The sequence below is a fragment of the Amia ocellicauda genome, chromosome 7, assembly GCF_036373705.1.
Source record: "Amia ocellicauda isolate fAmiCal2 chromosome 7, fAmiCal2.hap1, whole genome shotgun sequence".
Taxonomy (NCBI): Eukaryota; Metazoa; Chordata; class Actinopteri; order Amiiformes; family Amiidae; genus Amia; species Amia ocellicauda.
Window position 1 is genome coordinate 14004960 of NC_089856.1, and position 26422 is coordinate 14031381.

The window sequence follows — 26422 nt, forward strand, 5'->3', positions numbered from 1 at the left end:
CTGCCTGCCTGCCTGTCTGTCTGTGTATCTCTTGTCTCTGTCTCTCTCTTTCTCTGTCTCTCATTCTGTTTGTGTGTGTGAGTGTCTCTCTCTCTGTCTGGTCTTTGTGTGTCTCTATCTCTCTCTCTCTGTGTCTCTCTGTCCGTATCCCTGGTTCCCTGTCTCACTGTGCAGTCCTGGTATTGCAGTGCCTTCGTGGTGGAGTCGCAGCCCACCATGCCGCAGGGGAAGGGCCCCCAGGTGCTCCGGACCAATGTGCAGTTCTCTGTCAAGACCAGGTGAGTCCGTGGTGCCGGGCAAATATCTTTAAAATGGGACAGCACATTAAAACATCACACAACAGAACATTTGTTTATTTATTCATTATAGACTTCTGGTCAAAGTCCCCGAGCTGAACCACGTGATGAAAGTGACGGTAATGATTGACAGGTGAGGTCAAAGCTTCTTCGTCTTCCTGTCTCTCAGTGTCTCTGCCTCCCTTTCCTGGTCTCTCTCTCTCTTGCTCTCCCTCTCTCCCTGGCTCTTTTCCTTCCTCTCCAATGTCGTGTTTAACTCTTCCTCCCCCACCTCCTGTCTGTCTGTCTGTCTGAGTGGCTCTGTTGATGTGCAGGTTGCTGTTTTTGTTGCTGATTTTTCCCTGTCTCCTTTCTTTTCAGGGATGCTCCACAAGTGAAAGGGTGAGTGTGTGACAGTGTACGAGACTGTGTGTGTCCTCCTGTTTCGTGGGAAGGGCACTCCGGAGCTGTGATCACACGGAAACGGCCAGAACCAGACAGGCCCGTTCATTGACACTGTTTCTATTCATGTCTATCTGCAAGCCCCCAGCTTGGATCCAGTTGGGTTTCGTTAGAGGAGCCATCTTTCACTCCTTCATTAATAGATTATTTTATTAAGCTGCATATTTTTAAATTATTTTTATTATTTATGCAGGTATTTATTCAGTCAGTACTCCTAATGTTTTCTCCCAATGACACAAGAGCTGTGCAGTCAGAGGCAGAGGAATGCTAGGGGCCTGCCTGGTCCTCCCCCTTTACTTGTGTGTCTGCTTCCAGGTACCGCCGCTTCAACGTCCTGGGCAACAACAGCAAAGCCCTGAACATGGCTGAGTGCACCAGCGGAGGCATGGTGGCCGACTTCAGGCACCTGGTGGGTGTGGCGGTGGGCTGATTGCTGGGGGGGAGTGTGGACAGCTGTTTGCCTTTACAATATTGTCAAAAGCTATTTTTAATAATCTATCTCTCTCTCTCTCTCTCTCTCTCTCTCTCTCTCTCTCACAAACACAGACCCTGAAGGAGCAGAAATGTGGCGGCGGAGGGAAGGGGATTAATGATGTGAGTGCCAGAGATCCAGGGGAGTCTTCCCCCATAACGCTGCACACATCACCACACAGCACGATTTCCCCACAGTGGGGGTGGTGGGGGTGCACTATTGAGGAGAGAACAATGACACAAACCCCACCAAAAAATTTTCTGCAGTGCATCTGTTCTATGTGGTTAACTTTTGTGATCTCTGTCTCTGCCTAGTGGATAATGGTGCACATGCCACCGTGCCATGCAATTAGATGTACTGAGACGTCCAGAAGGATCTGTATTTATTGTTGTGTTGTGCTGTTGTGTTGTGGTGCTGTGTGTGAACTCTGTTGTTTCCATAAGGCTCCCTGTGTGTGGCGGAGGACAGTGTTAATTTCGTAAACGAAAACTATGATGAAAAATATTCGTCAACGACCTATTTTCATTGACAATAACTATGACAATAACGAGAGGAAATACTGTGGAAAAAAGCGATAACTACAAATAAGTGTTTTCTAATTGTAGCTGACTTAAATGTGACGAAACGAAAATTCAACACAAGACTAATGGACATAAATTACAGTATTTTGTGAGGCGGCTGGTCAGGGAGCCGTTTCATGGTCTAATCGTAATCATGCATGCCTTGACTCTGCGATCGTGTTCGTGTAGCGCAGTTAATCGCAGTTCTGCACAGATCTGTGCTGCTCCACCAATGGGATTGGTGGGACTCGGCAGAACCGCAGAAATCTGTGTAACAGAATGTGACCCGATTGTACACAAACATATTTCGCTAAACGCGCTTGGTGTGGTTTACTGTATTGGGCTTAACGTGAAGTTGATACATATTGTGTGAATTTACGCCTGTTGTTTTGTATATATGACTTGTAAGTGCAGGTCTTGAATTAGTGAAGTTAGGATCTAATTTGTTAACTTATAAGTACAGTAAGCCATGTCATGCGCTAGTAGAGCTTAACAACATGCTTATGCTTTTAATATCACTTTAAACATTCAATTTTCTGTGTATCTGCAGGGGGAAGTCTTTGAAGATGAACTGTTAATCCAATAGCCATTTGAAATTTTAATATTGTCAGCAAATGTGCGTACTGGAATATAAAAATATAGATGGCACGATTGTTTGCATTTTTACCTAAATAATGTGTGCATAAATGGAAAATGAAAATGCAACTGTGGGATTACATTTGCATTTGAATAAAGTCCATTGTATTTTTCCATACTGTTTTTGCACTTTATTCTTATTACAAAAAAAAATAGACTTAAATGAATTACAGTAATTTGTGACCATGAAGTTTACAACAGCTGTTTGTGACTTGATTTTCATAAACCTATTGATTGACTTAATTTTAAAGTTATGTTTTGCATCCATCCACTAATTGATGTAAATATCTGGCATCAGCCATAATGCATAATGGTGATAATGAAGTAAATAAAATACATGGACTAAAATGTGACTCAAATTACATTGACTAAATCTAGATTAAAATGACGAGTTCTCGTTGACTAATATTAACTAAAACTAATGAAAGATGGAATGACTAAAATGTGGTGCTGTGCTGTACTGTTGTTGTGTTGGGGTGCTGTGTGTGAACTCTGTGTTGTTTCCGCAGGGTTCCCTGAGTGTGACAGAGGAGCTCCACATCATCAGTTTCGAGACGATGTTCGAGTGGCTTGGCCTGTCTGTCAAACTGGAGGTACTGCCCACCCCCACCCCTCTGCATGCTCTTTTTAATCATGTCTCCTCATTAAGACAAGGATGGGGTTTGGGCAATGTGGGAATGCTGGCTGGGTTTTGAGGGTGGGCGTTGTTCGGTGGGTCCGTCCTGCGTGTCGTGTTTCTTATGCTTCTCTCCACGTCCCTCCGTAGACGTCCACGCTCCCTGTCGTCATCATCTCCAACTCAAGTCAGCAGCAGAGTGGCTGGGCCTCCGTGCTGTGGTTCAACATGCTGTGCTCGGACCCGAAGGTGAGCACCAGTGTGCGTGTGCGTGTGCGCCCAAGTGTGTTTACAAGTGTGAGTGTGTGTGCGTGCCAGGTGTGTGCACGACGGCTTTAAAAAGCCTGCAGGTATGAAAGTGACAAGGCTGCCAATTGTTGGCACAGAGGCCAGGCCCAGTCTGTGCCCCCTAGTCGCATTGTACCCTGTGTTTCTACAGAATGTGGCCTTCTTTGCCAGCTCCCCAGTGGCAACCTGGCCGCAGCTGGCGGAGATGCTTAGCTGGCAGTTCCTGTCCACCACCAAGCGGGGACTCAAGTCCGACCAGCTCAACATGATCGCACAGAAGCTCTTTGGTGTGTACAGTGAGCGCATGGGTGGTGTGGGGGTTGAAGTGAGGTCAGGGGGGTGAGTGAGGAGGTGGGATGGGTAGATGGGTTAACAAAGAAACCTTGCATCTTTAATCTGTTGCTGCAAGATGTTTTGATTTGATTAGGTGGGAAGAGGGGTTGGCTTATAAAGTCTGCTGTTTGTCTATAGTTGTTTTCTAATCAGAAGTGTGCAGTCGATTTATGTGTCCTGCCTTGCATGAGAGCAGCACCCGTGTTATTATTAGAACTTGGATTGATTGATTGATTGATTAAAACCAACAGGGAAGCAGCAGAATTACGATAACTGCAAGATCCCCTGGGCAAAGTTCTCGAAGGTGAGAGAGAGCTCCAGCTGTTTGTCTGTGTGCGAGTGTCACTATTATTTCAAACCTTGACAGCTACCTGTCCCTCCCACATACACACACACACTCCTGCAGCATGGATATGTTTTAAAGAGTCGTAAAAAGCCCCAGAGTGCAATACAGAAAAACCAAGCCTACCAATTTGAGTTTATATTTTTGTGTTGTTGTTAATATGAGTACATTTCAAAGTCGCACAGCTCAAGGGAGTCACGCTGTCTTTGCGTCAACAGGAGAATGTCCAGAACGGCAGCTTCTCCTTCTGGGCCTGGATAGATGGGATCCTCATGCTGGTGAAAAACTACCTGGAGAACCTGTGGAATGATGGGTAGGACTGGGAAAGGCAGCATGTATGGCAAGAGGAAAGCCTGTGCTTTTGTTTAGATTACAGCTGTCAGCACTGGCATAACACAACTATTCTGCTTAAGTGACTGAACTTCCTTTTAATGAGAAACTCCATGTAAAATAATTCAAGAAACTTCAGTTTATAGCACTTGCATATAATATTTGATTTATATAGACCAGGGATGGCAAACCTTTTTTGTCTGGAGTGCCCAAACTCCGGTTTACTTAATAGATATACGTCACTAAGTGCCAAGGGTGCCATTTAAAAATACTCTTAATTCAGGGAAAATAATATTTTCAAATACACATGCCAATTAGTATCTGTAATTTACCCAGGTCTACACAATATATTGATACCTACAATGCGATGATCATACTGTGGGATGGATTTAGCCTGTGACTGTTGTTCACCTCACTCTCACAGCAGAGTATATAGGATATTGCCCTAATTTCCCCAGCCATGTCTTCACCCACAGTCTCTTTTCTCTGCACTTTTTTTGCTTGTCAGTACAGACGAACACACAAACAAGGGTGGCGAGCTCGTGAGTGTCCAGATCCATGCTTGTTTACTTTTCTCTCACATTATTCCGTGAGATTTGGGGGGTTTCGTTAAGTGTTAAGCTGCCCACCTTTTTTTAAATTTGTGAAGTGTGAGCCTAGCATTACTTAAAAATATCTATCTACTTATTTTACAGTTTGTATAATAATTAAGACTGGCAGTAGATTAATATATTTTGTATGGAATAGTTTTTCTTAAAAACAAATGTTTTTTTTTTTTTACAGCTTGCCTTTTGCTTTTCTGGGCACGCGTGCCATAGGTTCGCCATTGCTGATATAGACCCTTTTGACCAGTGCATTATTGGAATTAAAAACTTTTTTTTTTTCGAGAATTAAAATCTTTTGGTGCTTTTTCCCCTCAATAAACTTAGTTGCGGGCACGACTTTGCAGACCACTGCTTTTGATTACATTTCTCTGTATTGACAATAGGGTGTTTGCGACTTCCAAATGGTTTTCTGGTGGACCGTCACATATAATGTCCTTGTTTTTTAACCCTTATTTATTTGTGATGCTGACTAGTAATATTGTGTACAAGAAGATCATTGTATGTTAGTGCCACCCTGAATAGAGGTGGCTTCTAAACAATACAATTAGAAATAATACTGATGAAGATCAGGAGCAGCTTAGAAACATTGTGAAGAAGTGAGTAAACTGACTGACCCTGGGGCCTTGTGCTGGCAGGTGCATCATGGGCTTCGTGAGCAAAGTCAGGGAGAAGGTGCTGCTGAGAAGGAAGAAGCAGGGCACCTTCCTGCTGCGTTTCAGCGAGAGCTGCAAGGATGGAGCCATCACCTTCTCCTGGGTGGAATACTCCACAGAGGGTGAGACGGGTCAGGGGTCATGGCAAACACCCTTTCCTCCTCTTCTACCTGATACCTTAATGCCCTGTTTACACTCTCTTGGTCTCTGTCTCTCTCTCTCTCCTCCCTCCCTCTTGCTCTCTCTGTATCTGTCTCTCCTCCCTCTCTCTGTACCCATGGTCCCTGTTTCTGTGCCTCTCTCAGGGGTCCCCAATGTGCGCTCGGTTCAGCCCTTTACCAAAGTGGATCTGCAGCAGATTCCCTTCTCCGAGATCCTGCGCAATTTCCAGATTCTGGTGGCGGAGAACGTCCCGGAGAACCCCCTGAAGTTCCTGTACCCTGACACCCCCAAGGACGAGGCGTTCGGGAAGTACTACTCACAGAAGAGTGGGGGTGAGACGCTGACTAATCAATTGCCCATCGACTATTAAGCTAGTAGCTACCTTTTGGTTTACTGACCAGTGAGTTAGATACCTACAAATTCATTGCCAATATTATTATTTTTTCTTAGCAGAAGCCTTTGTCCAGGGTGACTGGCTATTATCTTGTTCTTTCTCAGTTTCTTTATTATTTTTCCCGCCTCCTTATTATTCTCGTTTTCTGCCACTTAAAGTAAATGCATCTCCTCCTACAGTTCTTCAGCTATCTAAATGACACTGTGTACACTTTTTGCACTATATCTGAAAATGGTTGCTATTACTTTTGGTACTGATTGGTCATCCAGATCCTCTTGAGGGTCTCTATGACCCAAAAACATTCAACAGCTAATAACTATTGATAGGTTACATTTAGCACAATAATTATAATTGAACACTAATAGGAATTCATAATTTCCTTTCTGATCATGTCATTACTTCTGAACTTTGACCTTCTCTGGGCCAGATATGGCAGGTTGGCAATGTTAGAAAGTTTTCAGATATTGAACATCTCATTACTCCTTTAAGGATGCTTTAATCAGTCCTGTTACTATTGAGCATAGATAGGAAACTGTGTATGAAGTTTCCAAAATTGCTATCCGTTTCTCTATCGGAGCTCTGGATCATGGGATATTGCAAAAAAACTCGACTTTTGAAGGCTTATAACTCCTTACAGGTGGCAGATACAATGATGGTCACTATAGAACATGTATAGGAAACCATATGTACTCTATCCGTGCATGACCTTCAACTTGACCTCTGACCTCTCCTTCAAGGTCAAATTAGATTTTCAACTTTTTGCTCTATAACACCTCACAGAGAGGAAATAAGCCTTTGGTCTATATGGAACACATATAGGAAACCATATATAAGGGATTTCAAGATATGCCCCTGAGTTTGACCTTTGACATTTCCTTCAAGGTCATGTTCGCTATGAATAATAAAAAAAACTCATATTTTCTCCTAGACGCAAGGCTCAAAACTGATATCTGACTTCAGATTTGTAATGAACATCATATGTTTACTTCTAAAATAGTCCAAGCACCTTCATTTTGACCTTTGGCCTCCCCTTAGTGGTCAATCAATTCCTAAAACTGCTTATTTTGCTTTAAAGACTGTAGATAGGCTAATGATTGCTGTAGAACTCAGATAGGAACTCATATGTGGTCTGTTTGAAAATGTCCTCCATTGTGACCTTTGACCTCTCCTTAAGGTCAAACTGAGAACTGACTCATAACTCCTTACAGAGTGCAGTAAGGCTCATACTTATTATGGAACACATATAGGAAACAATGTATGATCTATCTGAAAATGCCCTATATGATGATCTTTGACCTTCCTGTAAGGTCAAATTAAATATGTTCTCATAGCTCTTCTGTGGAAGGATTTATCAAGCTACTTTAAAGCTATAATTATTTAAAATATATTTAACATGCTGAACTGCTTATATTAATCAAATACTCCTTTAAATTGTCTTAAAATGGCAGTTTTATAACACAGATTAAGTTTCCAGAAACTTCTAAATCTAGTTAATAATAATAATATTATTATTATTATTATTATTATGATGCATCACACACATTGGCAAAAACCCATCGGGTGTTGAGTGCCCTTGAGTAGGTTTCCAAATAGTTGCCGCTTGTTGGCCAGCAACATCACGCACAGTGGTGTATTACAGTGCGGGGCTGGAGAGCCGCTGCGCCCCTGGTCCTGTGAAGACTGACCCGTGTCTGTGTCCATTTCTTTAGCGGAGAGCCCCTATAAGGAGTACATCAGGACCAAGCTGGTGTTCGTCACCTCAGAGTAAGTTTCACGTTCGTGTGTGTGTCTGCTGCTGTCTGTGTTAATCTGTATGCACACTGCAGAGGGAGGCCGACAAGAGTGAGGTGAGTGTGAGTGTGAGAAGGAGTAAGGTGAGTGTGAGTGTGATGAGGTGAGTGATTGAGTATGTAAAGGGGTGAGGTGTAAATGAAAAATGTGACAGCACAGTAATTTGGTCAAAATCTGAATCTGAAGTACAACCACCCACAAATTCAGAGGTTTCATTGCCTGTAACTTTAAAAGAGCAGCAAAATTTGTCTGGAAAGATTGAGTGATGCTGCAGCATGATTTACTGCATCAAAACAGATGTGGAGTGTGGAGTCCAAATGGGCATTTTCGGCTGCAGGTGTTCTGTGCACAAAACAGCAGTGCCCTGCTGGTTTTTGTTCCAACTGATGTCTTAATTGCTTAATTGATTCTTTAATTGACCTAACAAAGCAATATACCATTTAAAATACAGCAGGGCAGGGGGTACTCCAGGACCAGTTTGAAAACCCATGATCTAAAAGAAGCCTTGAGTTTTCTTTTTTTTTTTTTTTCTTAATTGCAATATTAAGTAACACATAGGTCTATTGTATATAATGTTTAACTGCTCGGTGTATGTGTCTTAGTAGTAGGTAACCTAGTGCTTGTGGCTGTTTTTTGATGCCTGTTTCTTGATTTGATACATAAAAAACATGTCTTATTCTAGTACATGTTTAATGGCTTATTAATATCTATTTTAGTGTAGTATAGTCTACATTGTAGTTAATAATGCGTTCCTCTTATCTCCCAAGTGTAAATGTTCAGTGTTCGTTATGTACTTAGTAGTTCAGTCTGTTCAACGTTCAATTGTGATCCCTGACGTGGTACTTAAATAAAAACATTTACATATTTAAGAAAACTGTATTAGTGTTGCTGTTTAAATTCTTATTTGTTTTATTATAAGTATTACTACAGTTGAAATTGAGGTCTTTTAATACAGGATTATTTAAAAATGTGAGAGCTGGGATTACAGACAGAGAGAGATGGCTCCTACAGGAGGCCTGGTGAATCAATGCTAACACTAATCTCAGTGACTGTAACAGCTTGTGTCATCCAGCTAACCCCCGTTACCCATACACCCACACACCGGCATCCTGCACAAGACCTGGCCCTGTTCCTGCACGCCAATGAAATGCCTCTGTATCTCTGGTTACTGTAGGAACTCATTTGAGGGCCAGTCGAATCTGGAGCCGGCGTCAGAGCTGCTGCCCCCAGCGGTGTTTCCGGACACTGCCGATCCAGGGAGCGAGGCACTCGGCATGAACATCTATGATACACACAACGGAGACTCCGCCGGTGAGTGCACAGCTCTGCCCGCCTCCAGACAGCGGTGTGAAATCTTTTGTCTCGCTTTGTTCACAAGACACTTACCCTGACAATAAACGTTGACATCCTCTCTCTCTCCCTCTGTCCCTTTCACACACTCCTCCTCCTTCCTACTCCTGCTGTCCCTGCAGGACTGATCCCCTCGGATATCCTGATGAGTGACCCGTCCCTCCTGGAGGCCCAGGACGGGGACGGTAACAGTTACGGTCCTGGGAGCCCCCATCTGGGCCTGAACACAGACCTGTTAGGCTGTGACTACCTGTTGGACGACCAGGTCCTGTCGGTGGGGGAGGAGATGAACCCCATATTCGAGCCCAATGCCCAACTGCTCTTCAGCCATGACCAGCAGAGCCACACCCTAATTCCCATGAGCCACTGAGGCACCCGGAACAAAACAACAACAACAACAACATCCACAACCCCCCCACTCCCTCCTACCCACCCACCCTGCAGTGATGACCGTACCTGGAATCCATTAGAATGACAATTGCAGTGGCAGCACTTTCTATGGCAGTCCGACTTAGAGTTGATCTGTTCAGCCGCAACCATGGTGTAGAAATGCAGTGACTGAGAAGGTGGACCTGCAGCTGTGTAAACAGGGTCCAGCCTGGGAAAAAAACTAAAACAAACAGCCCGAAGTGGTCAGGGATCCCGTGTCAAATTTTGGCATCTGAAGCCCAATGAAGCCGCTACCGGACTGAATAGGAATGGTACTATCGACGCCAGGGATAGTGCCAGGAATTGACGCCAGTCCCTTTACAGCCTGGGCGGCAGCGTGGGCGGTTGGGTCTTGGTTTGGGTTTCATTTGATCAGTCCCTTTGCTTTTTTTTGTCTTGAGATTTGCCGGGCTTTGTGTCGCTCCTCGGCCGACTCGGGCCCTCACGGGACACAGCAGGCCTGTTTGCCATTTTTCTTTATTCCAATTATTATTATTATTAGCATTATCATTACAATTTTTATGCTAGTCTGTAGGATATTCCGTATATCCACATTCTGAGTAACCTTGACGTCATTTCCCACAAAAATAGATAAGATCTATGTACGTGTATTGATTCGCAGTCACATGCTGCCCCAAAACTGCAACCTTACATACCCCCCCGGCCATAACTACTCACTCCTTCCACACCCAACAGTGTTAAAGAGCATAGTATACTCTCCTCAACCTCACAGACCACATCTAACTTACCTAATCTCTGTATACCCTTCCAGGCTATAATACCAGTTCATATACGTCTGTCACCCGTAAAAAACGTGCACAAAAAGTCACTTCACTTTCAGCTGCTCAGAAGAGCTCGTCCTGTGTTTGTTCCCAGGACTTGAATGAACACTTTTTTTTATATATGTCCTTTTTAACCGGACAACACTTTGCATTGTGGTGCATTGTGGTCCGTCAGTCCACCAACGCATAAGTGATTGTAAAATCATGCCCCCCCAAACAAAATATTGTGGTTTCCTACCTACCTAAAGTGTTATTTATCATAACTGAAACCCTGAAAAGTTTTGCACTAAAAATGTAAAATATGTTCTCTGAAGAATGGGATGTTTTATACCCAGACCTTATATCCTTTTTTATTGTCAGTGGTTGTTCGTGTGAAATGCTGGTTTTGCGGATTTTATAACTCTTATAGAATGGAGTGATTAATGCACTTAATAGGAGGGGGCTGAACTGGATTTCGGTTTTGTACCATCTGTCCCGCATGGGGTTGGAGGGCTCGGCCTCCTGGGTTATGTTTTATCCAAACTGTTAACATCACTTAACCAATTCAACAATTTAGATTCAGTTAACATGACCCAGGTGCCCCCCCCCCCAGTCCTAATCCTACGGAATCATGTGTCCTGGTTTTCTTTCCAGACGAGAATCAACGACTTGTTTAAGTTGACCCTTTTTATAATCATCAGATATATATAAATTAGTAACTAATTCTGATCTGCAAAACCTTCAGATCAGATATAGATTGATATAAAGCTTTTGGTACTTAAATAAAACAAGGGAAAGATATTTTAAATGAAGAGCCCATGCAAATGATTAAATCAATTGTGTGTAATCACAAAGCTAAGAGTTCAGTTTGACTGAAGAGCTGGTGATGAAGGGAAAAATCTGGGAGCCGCAAAAGACGATGATGTTCCACGTCAAGTCACTCCCACAGCTGCTGGAGGTCTAATTCTCACCCTCTCTGAGAGCAGCAATACAGCAATCATGGCATGAAAAGTTAATTTCAGGACCCCAGTCCCAAACAATTGGGTTTACTGGGGTGGGTCATCAACTAAATACATCTGTGGTGTCCGAGTCTGGGATGGGTGAGGGGACCTGCTTTAGCTGCGTCTCTATCATGATTTAACCAACACTGTTCAAGTGAAAAACTAATTTGTGGTAGTAGATTGTTAATGTAATTATTATTTTTAATATGTTCATTGCACTTTAAAATGGTTCTGGCTGGAAAGATTGAGGTTTGCGAAAGGAATTTATATATAAGCCCAGCGCCCACATTGGGAAAATACCATCAGGCCCTGGCTTAGTGGCGAAATGGAGAATGCTTTGGGGTGCAGGGTGGGTGAAAGGCCACTAAGTAGTCAGTGTTGCCAAGCCATTTCTTGCGGAGTTGGGGAGTGCGAATGTGACGGTTCCACTCCCATCCTTAGTGAGGCAGGGTTTACATCCTTTAAACACCACACTTGGTGGGGTTGCTACTTCTGTTTTTTTTCCTTAATGTTGTTTGCCCACCCAACTAACCTGTGACCACTAATAATGAAGTTTCTCTCTGACCTGGGGGGAACATTTAAATGCAATTGAGTGGAGTTGCAGATGTGAGTCCCAATTAGCTTCTTGTTTCATGTGTCCCTTTTATTTCTCTCATTGTGATTGTGTCGATACCTCAGCTGTGCTTGAGAGTTTCTCCTTTTCCTGATACTATAAATAAACCAATCTTCTGCCTGGAGACTTTGTTCATTCAAGTGTGTATTTATTAAAAGGTTTCTAGTACTCGTTAAGGTTATTACTTATTTATTATTTTAATGTATTGAGAGTATGAATCACCCTGTTGTTATTGGAGTTGGGGAGGGGGGTGTTTAGCCAGGCCATGACACAGTGTAAGCCCCACAGAGCACGGTTTTCATATTTCAGGGTCTGGTTTTAGTGTTTTCTGGATCCAGCTCTTATATAAGACTTGACCCTTAAATGTGGGAGAACAGGGCAACTCAGGGGCCCTGAGACAGCAGCTGTGGGCCCTTGTCTACCTGTAATGTCCAACTCTGTGTGCCCCCTGGCCACTTCACTGCCTAATTGAGAATACTTAATTGGACTCATTGCAATTTTCTTTTCTTTTTTTAATGTAGTTTAAAGTTTGGTGAGCTAGTTCAAATCAAGTCTGGGAAGAAACTGAGCAGCTCAACTGGGAGCCCACACCACAGCTGACACCCAAGGACTACATTTTTTATTTACATTTATTCAGCGGCATAGACATTTGTCCAAAAATACATTTTAAATCACACCATTCTTTACATTTTTTTTTACACTATTCTTTCCACTCACATCCATGTCTCGCAGCCCTGCTGCTGGGGGCCTGCGGTTCTGCTGCCTTCCGTTCCAGGTGAGCTCCCAATTACTATATTGTACAAATTACTGGCTGTAACTCACTCTTACCATTGTTGGAGCAATCAGGTGCTCTTAAATGTGAAAATATATAACTAATCTCCCAAATGTTTAAAATGATCAATAAACTCATTAGGGTATAGATTTACCCTAATGAGTTAGTGAAGTCATCGAGAGCTCAGCTGGAACCCACGCCAGCCTGACACTGGGGGGTCCAAGGCTGAGGGCTGGGAAACACTGACCGACGAGGTTCATCAGAAGAGGAACACTTCACGCCCACTGACTGATGGTGACTGCGAGTTTCATAAGCACCTGTCAGTTAGCAGCCCCTTACCCTCTGGAATACACACAGCTGCTTTAACTCCCACGTTTGGTATCGATAAGAGCCTTTGAGGCAGAAGTAAAAACGGAGATCCCTCAAGGGACTGGAGTGGACTGAGACCGCCATTCTCCGGGGTTCCCACTGCCAGGGCCTTTCTTGTTGGCAAGAGAGCAACGGGGGCTAGCTGCCACCTCTGGTCTGTAAATATTCTTACAGACCGAGCTCCTGGGGTTCTCCTGCCCTGGTTCCACAGGGTGCATCCCGGCCTTCACTAGCCCCACCTCTCCCCATCTCTAGCCCCATCTCGTTAGGCGAGGACGCTGTTAGTGAACATAACTAGAATTCTGCGCTAGTCAAACAAGATCCTGGCCGTGCCGCCTGTCAGGTCATTGGACATTGCCAGTGTCCAGGGCAGGTGGGAATGCAGCCCTGTGGGAGCTGGGAGCTGGGAGCTGCCTGTACTTGGGCTGGAACTGTTCACAGCAGTTCCAACCAAAGCTAGGGAGGGTAAAGGGGGGCCACTTTGTGTTCTTTTGTCCGCTACTCAGAACCCAAGAGTTTAACATGACTGTCCCCGACCAATTCAATTACATTCTGCAGATCATTACTACATGCTGGACACAAGTCAAAGTTTCACTGAGGAACTACTATCTATTACTAATATTATTACAAAAACATACATAATCACCATAAATGACACCCCAGGTGCAAAGTTAGGGTGAAATAGCCCAGAACATACATTTTATAACCTGAGCTCGTAGAGCCTTCACCTTACACAAAGAGAGATGGAAGAGAATAATCAGCTTCAGGGCTGAGAAGAGGGGATGAGAGTAATGATGTAAGCACCCCTTTGGAGAGGTGTGAAGCGCCCGTCCCCTATGTCCTGCCAGGGCGCTGTCCTAACCAGGGTTGTCTCTGGTGCAGCGATATGCACGGACTGTCAGCGCAGTTTTAACTTAGTCTCTAAAACCGAAAAACACATCCGGCGTAAAACTGCATAAACTGAAAAGACACACAAGTTCACACCCTTGTACTGGGGGCTGGGTTTAGTGACTGACCTCAGTTCATTATAATACAAATATTAGGGGAAGAAATTGAAGAAAAACATTAAGCACTCTTTGGTGAAATGAGCACACAAATAAAAAAATAAAAAATCTCTCCCAATGCATTTGAACAGTGAATGGTAAAGGCATTGTAGAAGTATTTCTCCACCCCAACTCCCCTCCACCCTGCTGCTCTGAATTAGTCTTCATTCGGCTGGGGAAAACACAAAATGAGTTCCCTGCCCCTCACCCACACTTCCCCCCCTACAGCCACACCTCCCTCTACCCTGATCCTTCAAACAAACAAACCAAAAAAGTGATTTAAAAAATTAAAATTAAGAAAACATGGTCATTCCACAGTGTGAGTCCTTCAGGCCTGAGCTCAGCCTTGTACTCCGACGAGGACAGGAGGTAAACAAAATAAACAGAACAGTCAATCAAAAATGGCCCATGTATAGTTCAGTCTCCCTTCATCCCAGTTAAGACCCTAGTATCTCCAGTAGCTTATTGATCATGTAAGTCTTGAAAATGTATCTGCTAAGCCACCACCCAACACCACCACCAGAGACAGCAGGAGGAGGAGCTGCCCCCCTGACTGTGGGGGTCTGGATGGCAGGTGAGGTATACGCACAGCAGGAGGCGGTCAGCTGAAGGACCAGTGCTGGTTGGCATTAGAAGGGTTACATTGGCCCATGGTTGGCTGGCCACCCAGGAGGGTGATGCACTGCCCAGAGGCAGGGTTTCGAAGTAGCTTCTCCTGGGAGAAAGAAAAGCAGAAAAGAAGAGAAAAGGGAAGGACATAATTTAAACCATCAGATTCACCTGACCTGACCCAGCAGACAGCAGTCAGGGGTACGGTGTGCAATGCAGTACTGAGCGGTGTGGGTGTGGCACAGAGGATGATCTTACCCCGGTGATCTCCCACATCTGTTCCGGTGCCACTTGAGTGCCTTGCCCCTTCAGCTGGCACAGCTCAAGCTGCGCCGGGCCCCCCGAGGCATGCACACACAGCTGCTTCCCGATGTTGTGCCGCAGCTCCTTGTGTGACGTGTATTCAAAATACTGCCCAAAACACAAGAGACAAGCGGGGTCAGGATGCAGGGTTCTGTTCTGGGTCACATGCCACTGCCATGGGTCTTTCAGATTAGTTAGGAAAGGGTTGTGTAGTTGCTAGGTAACAGGTGCTGGTAATGGATTATTAGGGCTTCTTAGGGCAACATCAGATGTGTGAGCAGGACTGGAAATTAGTCTAGCTCTCCCCCCTGACTTCCCGTGTGCAACAGCAGGAGATGGGGGGGGCAGAGTCAGTGGCGGTTCAGCTGGGGGGGCTGAGGCCAATTGCTGACTGTTTTGTCCACAATGATAGTTAGGGGGGATCAAGCTTGCTGTCACAAGGGCACTGGCCCCCACTCAGAACTGCCTCTGGGCAAAGTGAGTAATAAGAGCAGAGACACACTCAAGACCCATCTTTTCAGACAGTACTTGTAATATTAGTCCTTTTAATCTCCTGTAAGATAGCACTTCACAACATTTTATCATGCTTCTTGCGTTAATAATACTTTTTATTATTATTGATTTCCCCCTTGCTCCCTTTCCCACAGCCCTTGACTGTGACCTAACATCTTGACAGCACTTAGCTGTTACTTTCCAGGACGTGTGACCTCACTTATTGTATTTACTTGTGTAACCTGTAATTGCTTTGTATAATGTAAATTTGAATTTGTAATGTCTGATGCCTTGTAACTGAACTGTATTCTTGCACTTTGTATTGCGCTTATTTTGTAATCCACCCTGGATAAGGGCGTCTGCCAAGAAATAATAATAATAATGAGAGGTGTACTACTGATGGAGCAGAAAGGTGCTGAAGAAATAATTCTATTAATTCACATTTACTCAGAATAAGTATTAAAAATAAGTATTAAAAATCAGCTCAAGGAGCTCAAGGTAAGTAAGTATGAGTGATAGGGGGATACCTGGTTGCCGCCCATGCCATGACAGCTGTACATGATCAAAGGCTTGCCTCCATTGTTGTTTTCCCCCACGTCCAGACAGCTCTGAGACCCCTCGTTCTTCACCTGCCCAGAAACAAAACCCAGATCAAGAGCTCCACCTCATCCCACCCAATCCCCAAGCCCCAACACCATCCCACCTCACCCCACCCAATCCCCAGCTCAATCTCCAGCTCCGACTCCACCCTGCCTCACCTCACCCAATTCCTGAGCCCCATCTCCACCCTCCTCCACCCCGCCTCACCAAATCCCCGAGTCCCACATCCACCCCCAATCTGCAAACATGGCTTGGGTCTTACCGCTCCAAACAGCACAGGCGTGAGGTCCGGGACAAATGCCTCAGGGTACACAGTGTTCAGGTACCAGGAGAAGTTCTTACATTGCAGATCCTCCCTCAGCTTCAGCCGGTCAGTGATATCACCAAAGCGGTGCTGGAGGGGAAGAGGGGGGACAGAAAGAGGAATTTAGTTTTTTTTTTTTATTGGGTTTTGCCATAATGCATAAAACTAGAAAAGTAAATCGAGAGAAAAACAGTTGCTCCTCAATATGAACAGGATATAGTAAAAAAAAGACACAGGGAGTCACACTCAGGCAGACGTTCCCCTCCTCTTACCTGCTGGGCCATCTTGGCAGCGTTCTTGTTGCGGCGATAGAAGATCTCCTTGTACCCATCCATCCACACCTCTGCCAGGCGCACCTGGTTGCGGGTGATGACCTCTGTGCCCTTGGGGAAGGTGTGGGGGCTCTTGGTCCGGAACACGTGACCCACCACTGAACACGGGATGATCTCCAGCTGCCCGCCACACTGCCACACCTGCCCGGAGAACACACAAACACACATACATGCAGTGAGCAAAAACCCAGGGCGGAGCTGGTGAGAAAAGGCTGTGGTATCTTATGGGCTTTAAAGTGAAAACATGCCAGGAATAATGTTTTTTTTTTCTTCTACTGAATTAATGTTGCTTTTGTAAAAAGAGCCAAGCCAAGTCAAACCCTTCAATATATCGGCTTTTTATTTACTATCAAAGGGCACTTTTAAAAATAAAAGCATCTTAAGAATCTCTCCCTGGTACCGAGTGTCCAACTCCCCACCTTAAGACACACAGGCCAGCACATGAAGGGAGCTCCTGCCCCCTGCTGGGGTGACCACCGGGAGCACTCACCCTGAAGGACATCTCCACGTTCTCCCCTCCCCAGATCTCCATCTGTGCATCATACGTCCCGATGTGCTCAAAGTAGGACTTGGAGATGGAGAAGAGTCCGCCAGCAAACGTAGGAGTCCTGGAGGGGCCCAGAGACACAGTCAACACTGCAGTGCCTAGACACACCGACACAGACCTAATCTAATTTAAAAACAAATACAAAAAATACAGCCGGAGGCTCACTTGACGGGGTATGTCTCATCCTTGCGGCGCTGTTTCTCATGCGTGGGGATGCCCTCCCAGCCGAACGACAGGCTCCAGTCGAAGTTGCCGCGGTTGTGGGCGCGGCTGCTGGGCGCCGGCCGGCCAAACTGGAAGCTGTTGAGGTCGATGGTGGTGATGTCAGGGCTGACCACGGCCGTCGGCTCCTCTGCGATGCGGAAAAGCAGGGGTTCCAGCCAGCCGTGGAAACATTCGCCTAGAGGGGTGGGAGGGCGACAGTCAGTCAACTTGGCCAGGGAATCCACACTTGTCAGTTGGCTACAATATAGGGAGTTCAAAACTAAAGTTTAAGGGGAGGACAAACCCCAGTTTCGCCTTGGACAGTCTACCCAGGCATAAGTCTTCAGAAGCATATACACCTTCCCAGCATTATCCCTGCTCCACCCCAAACCCTGCCCCCACAACAGCTCATTCGCTCACTCCACCCAGAAGGGGCGCAGTATCAATGACATCACTGGTCAGCTCACCGTACTCTCAGTCAAGGCCAAAATACACTGTATCTTGTTATATTAATGTACTGGGGTTGTCCAGACTCGTGAAATGTATACAAACCCTCAAAAGCAAGTTTGGTCAAATTTTATGTAAAATTTTAATGTGTGCATTCTGCATAGTGTTGAAGATTGAGATGAATGCAGATGAATGCAGAAAACTTCTGGTTCAGTTACTTTACAGTACTTCCTGCAAGACCCAGTGTTTGGTGCCGTCATAATCACGAACAGAGACACACACACTAAGCGTGTGGATTTACACTTGCACTCGCACGTCAGGCACAGCGCACTCGCTTCCTCTCCACTCCTCTGCAGCAGGGCGAGAGACACTGCACTAGCTGCCTCAGGCCTGGCCCCGTGATGCAGCTCAGGACAGCAGACAACTGAAGTGTTGAAATGTGTACAGAGGAAACACACTGCCCGGTCACACATGCACACGCAGTTCACCGCTGGCCAGGTTCCATTTAAACGATGAGATCACTGATAGTGAATGATTGATGGATGGACGGACTGAGTGACTCACAGTGGGCATCCAAGAAGGTGAGCACCTCTCCCGTGGCTGCCGCTGCCCCAAGCAGCCTAGCTGTGATTAACCCCTTCCTCTCCCTCTGCCGCAGCACATGCACGATCCCCAGCTGCTTCACATACTCCTCCAGCCGCTCCTTCAGGTGCTCTGTGAGGTGAAGGGTTAAAAAAAAGAAACAAACGTATTTATTTATTTCACAGGGAGAATACAGCATTAACACTAACACAGCGAAGGTGACTGGAAGCACATGTGAATTTGGCTGACTTATTTCCAGCAGCCCAGCCCAGAGCAGAACGAAAACAAGCGGTTCAGCATGTCGAATAAAATCCTGATCTAGAAGCAGTACCATCTAACATCTCAAAACCAAACGGACTTAAACATACCCCCACGCTGCCCCCTCCTCAAACTACTGCCGCCAACGACCGCCGATCATTCACCCCGAGCAAGAGAGAGGAGGAGGAACAGACGATGGAGATGAACAACGAGCAGATCCATCAAAGAAACAGAAGCAGAACCAGAGCTGGTCTGGGATTGGCTGCCACCACCTGATCCGCCACAATGATGTTCTCTCACTGACATGCAAGCTCCTCTTTACACAGAAGCTTCATAATAAATCCCCGTTAATGTGACCTGCAAAAAACACACCGTCCAGAGCAATGTCAGCCTTGTGCATCGGAGGAAAATGGAGAGCCACAACCCTCTGATCAATTAAGCAGGGACTGAGGATTGCAATGACATTACTCCCATCTCTAACTCCCTGCCAAAATCTCCCCCAGAGCTCCAGAAGCGGAGTTGCAGAGGCCACTGCCAACTACACTTGCACACATTAATGCTAAGAGCTCCAAAACTCTTTCGACACTTTCCACAGGAGCGGCATCTTGTTTAAATACCTGTGCAGCTGTAACAGAGACTTGGCTGTAATAAGACGAATTTGCACAGGGCTGATAAGGGAGAGATGGGTGGCCAAAGTTAATCTCGGCCGCTACTACGCCTAGCACTCATGCTCTCGCTCTCCGTCACTGCCCCGGGCCAGCAGCCCCTGCCTTCAGCCCCTCCCTTCCCCTGCTACCCCCGGACATGAGCCACCGGCAGCGCCCGTCCCACCGATAACATTATCTGGCGCTCCCCTGCCTTTGTCTCCCAGTCAGCTCATAACAGCAGGTCTACTGTCCCACACAGCACATGAACGGAGCAGGCCCTGAATTTGTGCTGTCCCCACAGGTTCAGCAGAAGTGGGTTTAAAATTTAAAAACTGCCAACCCATGATGATTTAAAAACAATATTCAAAATAATCAGATGAATATGATAAGATTGTCTGAATTCCCATGCTGGTTTTGGTTTATTTTAAGGTTTGTTTGTTTTCAGGTTACATTTTTGCTATTTGTAGTGACTGTGTACAATGCAATGTTTTCAATTACACTTAAAACTGCTGTTACAAGAGGTAGTTTTGGGTCAACAGTCAAAAAGGATATAGCTTACACATACCAAAACTGTTCAGGCAACACAAATACATTGGCTATGTGTATTTAATGAGGTGTAGTGTAGTACAGGTCCGCCCATTTTGTTCAATGGCTGTTGGAATTCTTCTGAGGGGCGAAAAGGGCGCGAGGAGCCAGTCCTGCCCACAGTACAGTGCCACGATCCAACAACAACACAATCCACACACCCCAGCCAAAACTAAAGAAAAATAAACTAAACTAAAGAAAGACAGCTAAACAAAAGCACAAATGCAATCACGTAGTAGGATTTCCACCACTCGTACAGAAACGTCAGGGGGCGAGGGGGTCGGTGGCGGTGAGTGCCGGAAGAGGGCACGGCATGAAACAAGCGAATCCACAACAGACGAGATTTGGGCCTGACCCCTCCTCCAGGATTTCACAACAGGACATCTTTCCCAGAGCCCTGGAAAAGCCGGGATTACCTCAGAGCACATCCCAATTCCCATGGCTACTGTTCCCACAGCCTCACTCTGGATCAGACACGTCACACACCCATTCCACAGGTGCTCAATGCAGCTTTGTACTGGTCCACCGGAGACTTTTTTTTTTTCGGTCTGCCAAAACCACAATGGCTCTCCAGGTGACTTTGGGAGAAAACGCCTCTCTCTCTCTCTCACAGGGTGTTGACGTGATTTTGGCTGCCATTGTTCTTTAGCTCTAGCCAGCTGAGTTTAAAACACTGCACAGCTGAGCACAGCACTGGTACTAAGCACTGGAGTGCATTTAGGCTATTGGCATAGCAAAGGCCCTTGAGCACACTGGGCCGATGCAGCTAGCCCAAAAGCAAATATGCAGAGGATTACTGCTCACGCCTGCCAGTGCAAACGTACTCAAGAAAAAAGTTGCAGAGCAAGGCTGATCAGAGTGCCTGATGTGGGCGTACGTGATAAACAAGGCTCTGCAGCTCTGAGGTGGATCACCAACCGTGCAAATAGGAGTTCCTCTGTGTGGCCACATTCAGCTCTACATCAGAATGGATCTCTACACCAAACTCTTAAAGGTTTCTTGCAAGGAACCATGCCACCCAGAGACTGCTCCCAGAACCCACTCTAAACCCAGGCCCCACTGAACCTGCTCTTCATAGATCCACTGGTAAATGGTCCATGTGGGGGTTCCATTTCCCACCCTCCTGTGCCCACCCCCGGGAGGTCAGAAGCTGGGGACAAGAGTGAGGGGTCAGTGTGTCAGGGAGGGGTTACTGACCTGCAGTGCTGGCATCGTCCACCAGGATGATCTCCCGGAGCAGCACAGCGGGCGAGGTGTGCAGCACGCTGTAGACGGTGCGCAGGAGCGTGGACCATGCCTCGTTGTGGAACACAATGATCACGCTGGTGGTGGGCAGCGGCGGGCAGTGGCGGAACTTGCGCTCCACACATCTGTGAGGACACAGGGTCACATCAGGGCAGTGCGAGAGCATCATTACGAGTTTCAGGCCTCTGTCCTGACCTGACTGCAGTAAATGCAGGGGGGACATTGTGTGGAACCCGCTACAGTAAACACACTGATTTCTCTATAGTTAAGTCACTGCAATCAAAATACTACTGTAAATGCTCAAACAGTCACAGTCACCAGCACACAGACACAGTCACAGGCATGCATGCACCCACACAAACACTCACTCGACTGGGCGGCTGTCCTCCCCCAGGCTGCGATGCAGGGAGATGCGGTCACTGGCGAACTGGTTAAACCAGTGCCTCTGCATGCCCGCCTCCTTCTCCTTCTCCTCCTCAGGGGACAGCCCCTCCTTCAGGAAGGCTTTACCATCCTCCCCGGGTGCACTGGGGTCCTGGGGGGGGCGCTCCAAGACCGGCCTCAGCTCTGCCTTGCTGTAGAAGCCAGGGGGACAGCTCAAGGAGTCCGAGGGGGCAGCCGGGGGCTGCTCTGGGGGTTGGGGGGCCCCAATCTGGAAGCGAGGCATGGAGTCCCTGAGGTTATTCACTGCCCCCATCATCATGTCAATCATCCGCTCCTTCCTGTCCACCAGGTCCCTCAACCAGGGCTCAGAGGAGGAGACCCCACCCACATCCCTCTGCATGACCACCAAGGCGATGAGGAAGATGGTCCCCACCAGCACAGCTAGCTTCAGGGGGGAGGTGCGTCGCCGTGGAAATAGCCTCATCTCCGGGACAACCTTGCTTTATCTTTTTTCTTCTCTTCTCCTCTTCCCCCCTGACCGAAAAAGTTGACTGGAGGGGGGATGACAGTCCTGGGACTTGGCCTGCAAGAGGAGAGGGGGTAAGTGGCAGGAACATTATCCACTCTGCACACTTCAGTATCAGCAAACAACCACCCAGCAAGTTTATCAACGCACATGCGGCTCTGGGCCAGGCGGGGCACTTAACTGTTGCCTCCTGCGCAACCCTTATGGGGACGTCTTCATTAATCTGATACACAGCAAATCAGACAAGCAACCACAACCACCCTCAGGCCTGGTGAGATGACCACAAAATCATCCAGCTTGGGAGACAGAGTAAGGATTCGTCTGTGTCCCGTTTCCCCACAGAGAACTCATTTATGTAACAGTGAGCTGTACCGTACCGTGCTCAGATAGCGCTACACATAAAAATCAAATCAACAAAAACAACACTTAACAGACAACACTTAAAATAACAGAACAGAACACCCTTCTCCCTCTCTTATACCTTCAGAACAGTCTATCCTGAGGTTAATCTCTACACCCTTCCCACGGCTCTGAAGCTATGGGCTCCTAGCATGTACTATAAAGCCATCAGATGCATGCAAACAAGACACTGCTAACAACCGACACGGTGTCCATCGCACAGCACCTCCTTCCGATCTGACACCCAGTGCTGCAGCCTAGGCCAGAGGTGGCATTTTCATGGGCAGATCTCTGATGCAGCCGTCCCCTTCCACACCACCCCATCCCCTTCCCCTTCCCAGCACACACACAAGCAGGTGCACTTCATTGGTTCTTGAGTAACTCCCACTGTTTAATAAGTAACAGCCACATAATCTAAAAACAAAAACAGCACCGAACAAACACATTACAAGACAAGAATGTGTGCTCCATTATGTGTAAAAGTGAAATCTAGAGCAAGGTAGTTAAGTCCAGTCAGTGACTCTGCAGCAGGACAGTAAACTCAGTGCCTGCAGTAGTATTCATCAGTTTCCACATGTGAAGAGAAAGACTGGATTGATTTGTATTGGAACTGATAGCACCCAGAATGTGAGGGAAAGTGACGCATTTAATATTTACATTATTTTTTGCGGACTGGTTCCACGTCTAAATGTGTTAACTGTTAATAGGTCACATTAACACAATGGTATTTACTTTGGAATAAATGCAATAGTATCATGTAACTAATATGTATTACAAAGGAAAAAAATAGTAATGTGATACAACATCTCACCTGTAAAATGTGTTTTTATTAAAACAGTGTGATGATTGTCAAGATAGAGGTGATGACACTATATTCAAATCAGGTTTAGAGGTATATGCTACAATCTGTGGAACTGTAATGTAGTGTTAGAAAGCACTCTACAGGAAGGCCATGCTATAAGTTGTATTTGTATCTCTCCAAGGGGGCTAAGTGTAGCATGAATTAAGTTAAATTCAGCTTGCCATGGATTCGGCCCAAATATATAATTAAACGTTATAGTGTGCTTCTGAGTCGTATTTGGCTATTAGACCAGATAGCTCAGGTTAACGTTGCTTTTCATGCGGAAATACATTTTGAAGTATTACAAAAGTGATTAAATATTCAAAAACGAGTTGCTATAGTAATAATATGGCCTCGGGAACATAGTTGTTGTAGTTTACAGTACAATAAGAATCTCCGAATTCTGAAGTATTATGACGCACATGGGCGGTGGAGCAACGGCAGCAGGAGCAGCCAGCCTGTCAGAGTCAGCAGCGCGCAATCCGCCACAACCAGAGACACCAGTCAACCCGTCCGCTAAGAAAGCCTGCGCTGACACTTCATTCAAAGCTGCCGTGTCTTAGCAATTTGAGCCCCTGTTAACTGCCTCCGATACAATACACGGCCATGGGGTTCGCTCCCCCTCTTATTCGACAAGACACTATGGCATCTCTCCAAATGAGACGCTTTAGTTATACGGTTTTTCTGGGTACTGATAATCTGCGTGTAGCCTTGTGTTACCGGGTTGTCCATCCCGAGCGCGACATGTTTTTGTACTCAATACTCAGTAACACTTCGGCAAACAAAGTGGGGGGAGTCGTTATTTGTAAATGACGTGTCCATTATCCACAGGGAAAAGCGCCGACGAGGAAGGTGCGAAACAGAGGTGGGGGAACAACAGTTGCTAATGCCAGTCTGATTCCCACGGGTCCCGGGAGTGTGCGTGTCGAGGACGCTGGCGGGCGTAGGGGGGCAAAGAGATGGGCGAGTAATAGTCATTGTAAGTTTATGAAAATAGTGTCCTGCGGAAGTGGCTTAAAGTTACCAACGAACAAGCCCCAGCCAATTCAAAAACCAACATTTCCAACGTCCCTCCTAAGCACAAGCACCAGCAGCAGAAGAAAACCCAAGCGGGACACGAACACGGTGCATAGGGGGTGCAGCCAAGACAACGCGACGCAAGAAAAAGCACCAAGTGACAGTTACACACACACGCCAACTGCAGGAAACAGTGCAGACAGTCCACAGGGCACGACGTGGGTTGTTTTTCTCACAACTGGGTTTTTTTTTTGTTTTTTTACACCGTGCGTTGCATACGGAACAGTTTCTGTGTCCCTCCTATTTCAACAGTCCCTTCGTTAAAATGAACCAGCATCATTCACCACCCTCTAAAAGGCGTTCAATTACATCCACTCCACTAGCGAAGTTCAGCTGCAGCAGAAGCAGAAGACCGACTACCACTGCATCATCTACTACTTATAATAACGCTGACGAGTGCTAAACATTACAATGACTTCGAATACCATGAATAGACCTAATAAACCGAGGGGAAATAAGAAAAGCATATCCCGCTGGAGCTTTGCAGACTAGCAGTTTCAGTTCATGTTTTGAAGAGGAAGCGCGAGGCTGTGGCGACTGCAGAGCCACACTCGCGCGCGCGTCAGGTGTGCAGACGTGTCGTAAGTGGCGTGTAAACTACTTCCTCGACTGATGACCTTTGTTAGATCTCAATAGTGTTGCTATTGCAGAGGGATTGCAACTACGCTACAAACGGAAGAACATTTAAATAAACAAAACCTACTGGTGTCAGGATCCGCTTCTGATTACAGCATGATAAGCAGTTAAAAGGGCCACCGCTCGGTCTTATTTAATTCTCCCTGATTTACCGCACCTCTCTGTCACGTAATGCGTTCCATAGGTTCGAGAACGTCTAGGTGACATACATTAACAAAAACAGCAATTAACTAGCTAATCATGTCCAATGCATACCGCAAGAACACTCCTGCAACATGTCACTGACTGGCACATACACATGATTCTTAAGAATACTGACACAAATGAGAGCCACATTTTTAAACGCCGTGAAAGCGTGCTGAAGCAAATCAGCATCACAGCCTCCGACCTGCTCGACCGCAACTGCAGCAAGACAAAGTCGAAATGGACAGTTTTCATTTGGTTTTATTAGTAATAACTGATGCACGTTTAAGAAACTTGCCCTCGATGATAAAGGCGTCACACGCTGCCCATTCCCTGACTGCGCCCCCCCACCTGTCTCAAGATCACACGCACAAGAAGTACATTTTTTGTGACTGATATATATATATATATATACAAATATACTTACCAGATGAAAGAAGAACCAAGTTTGATACACCGGCTTTCTTCAGCCCGACCTCTCTGACAGCTTGATTGTATGCGGAAGGAACCGGTGTAAGGAGACGCGGAAGCCGAGACGAGGTCGTGACACGCTGTGGCTGAACTCGAAAGTGAAGATGTTTGCTCACTTACCTGGAGGCCGACTCCTGACGCCCAGTCCTCCAGTCCTCCAGTCCTCCAGTCCTCCAGCTCTCCTTCCCTCCTTCCCTGACTCTACAGAGCCACTCGCCCAGCGAACCTCCACCGCAGGCGAAATTCATTGCAATTATCAACTCAACAGCTGCCCTGGGTCCTAATACATACAGTTATTATATTTATTATACAAGCTATTAGTTCATATTTAATTTGGTTTACAGCAAAAAAAAAAAAAAAAAACACCTACAGAGACAATGAATATGAATAGGTAGCATTTGTTTCGCATTCTGAATACATATATAAGATTTCATTACTTTAAGTATGCTGGGTGTAATTTTCCATGTCGCCTACCTACAGGAACCGTGGGGG

General features: G+C 46.1%; 2 protein-coding genes across 3 annotated transcripts in view; one reads left to right on the top strand and one right to left on the bottom strand.

Moving 5' to 3' along the window:
• Nucleotides 1-12198, top strand: part of stat2 (signal transducer and activator of transcription 2) — a 30254-nt gene extending 18056 nt beyond the window's left edge. Inside the window, exons 10-24 of the mRNA XM_066708588.1 lie at nt 189-278; nt 370-429; nt 657-677; nt 1053-1146; nt 1284-1331; nt 2915-2998; nt 3172-3270; nt 3461-3596; nt 3894-3946; nt 4204-4298; nt 5556-5695; nt 5879-6067; nt 7839-7893; nt 9095-9231; nt 9393-12198. Coding sequence (XP_066564685.1) covers nt 189-278; nt 370-429; nt 657-677; nt 1053-1146; nt 1284-1331; nt 2915-2998; nt 3172-3270; nt 3461-3596; nt 3894-3946; nt 4204-4298; nt 5556-5695; nt 5879-6067; nt 7839-7893; nt 9095-9231; nt 9393-9640 — 1549 coding nt within the window. The 3' untranslated portion in view covers nt 9641-12198. The remainder of the gene's footprint in view (nt 1-188; nt 279-369; nt 430-656; nt 678-1052; nt 1147-1283; nt 1332-2914; nt 2999-3171; nt 3271-3460; nt 3597-3893; nt 3947-4203; nt 4299-5555; nt 5696-5878; nt 6068-7838; nt 7894-9094; nt 9232-9392) is intronic.
• A 373-nt stretch (nt 12199-12571) lies between these two features.
• On the bottom strand, nt 12572-26179 carry LOC136752895 (polypeptide N-acetylgalactosaminyltransferase 6). Of its 2 annotated transcripts, none has more exons than XM_066708590.1 (11): nt 25887-26179; nt 21782-22380; nt 21366-21538; nt 18661-18810; nt 17611-17845; nt 17389-17506; nt 16839-17039; nt 16525-16656; nt 16190-16291; nt 15126-15278; nt 12572-14970 (listed from the first exon to the last, which is right to left on the bottom strand). In XM_066708590.1, the coding sequence occupies exons 2-11, from the start codon at nt 22279-22281 to the stop codon at nt 14860-14862; spliced, it is 1875 nt and encodes a 624-aa protein (XP_066564687.1). In that variant the 5' UTR covers nt 22282-22380; nt 25887-26179; the 3' UTR covers nt 12572-14859. The 2 variants fall into 2 exon arrangements, with proteins under 2 accessions (XP_066564687.1, XP_066564686.1); XM_066708589.1 differs by having other exon boundaries at nt 12572-14973; nt 25887-26175.
• Nucleotides 26180-26422: the final 243 nt, after the last annotated feature.

Excerpts from the sequence above, each read along its gene's own strand:
- LOC136752895 (XM_066708589.1), bottom strand. The coding sequence starts at position 22,281 with ATGAGGCTATTTCCACGGCGACGCACCTCCCCCCTGAAGCTAGCTGTG. Across the intron at positions 17,846-18,660 it reads CACCTTCTTGGATGCCCACT|GCGAATGTTTCCACGGCTGG; the intron begins GTGAGTCACTCA and ends CCACCCCTCTAG. Across the intron at positions 14,974-15,125 it reads AGATGTGGGAGATCACCGGG|GAGAAGCTACTTCGAAACCC; the intron begins GTAAGATCATCC and ends TCTTTCTCCCAG.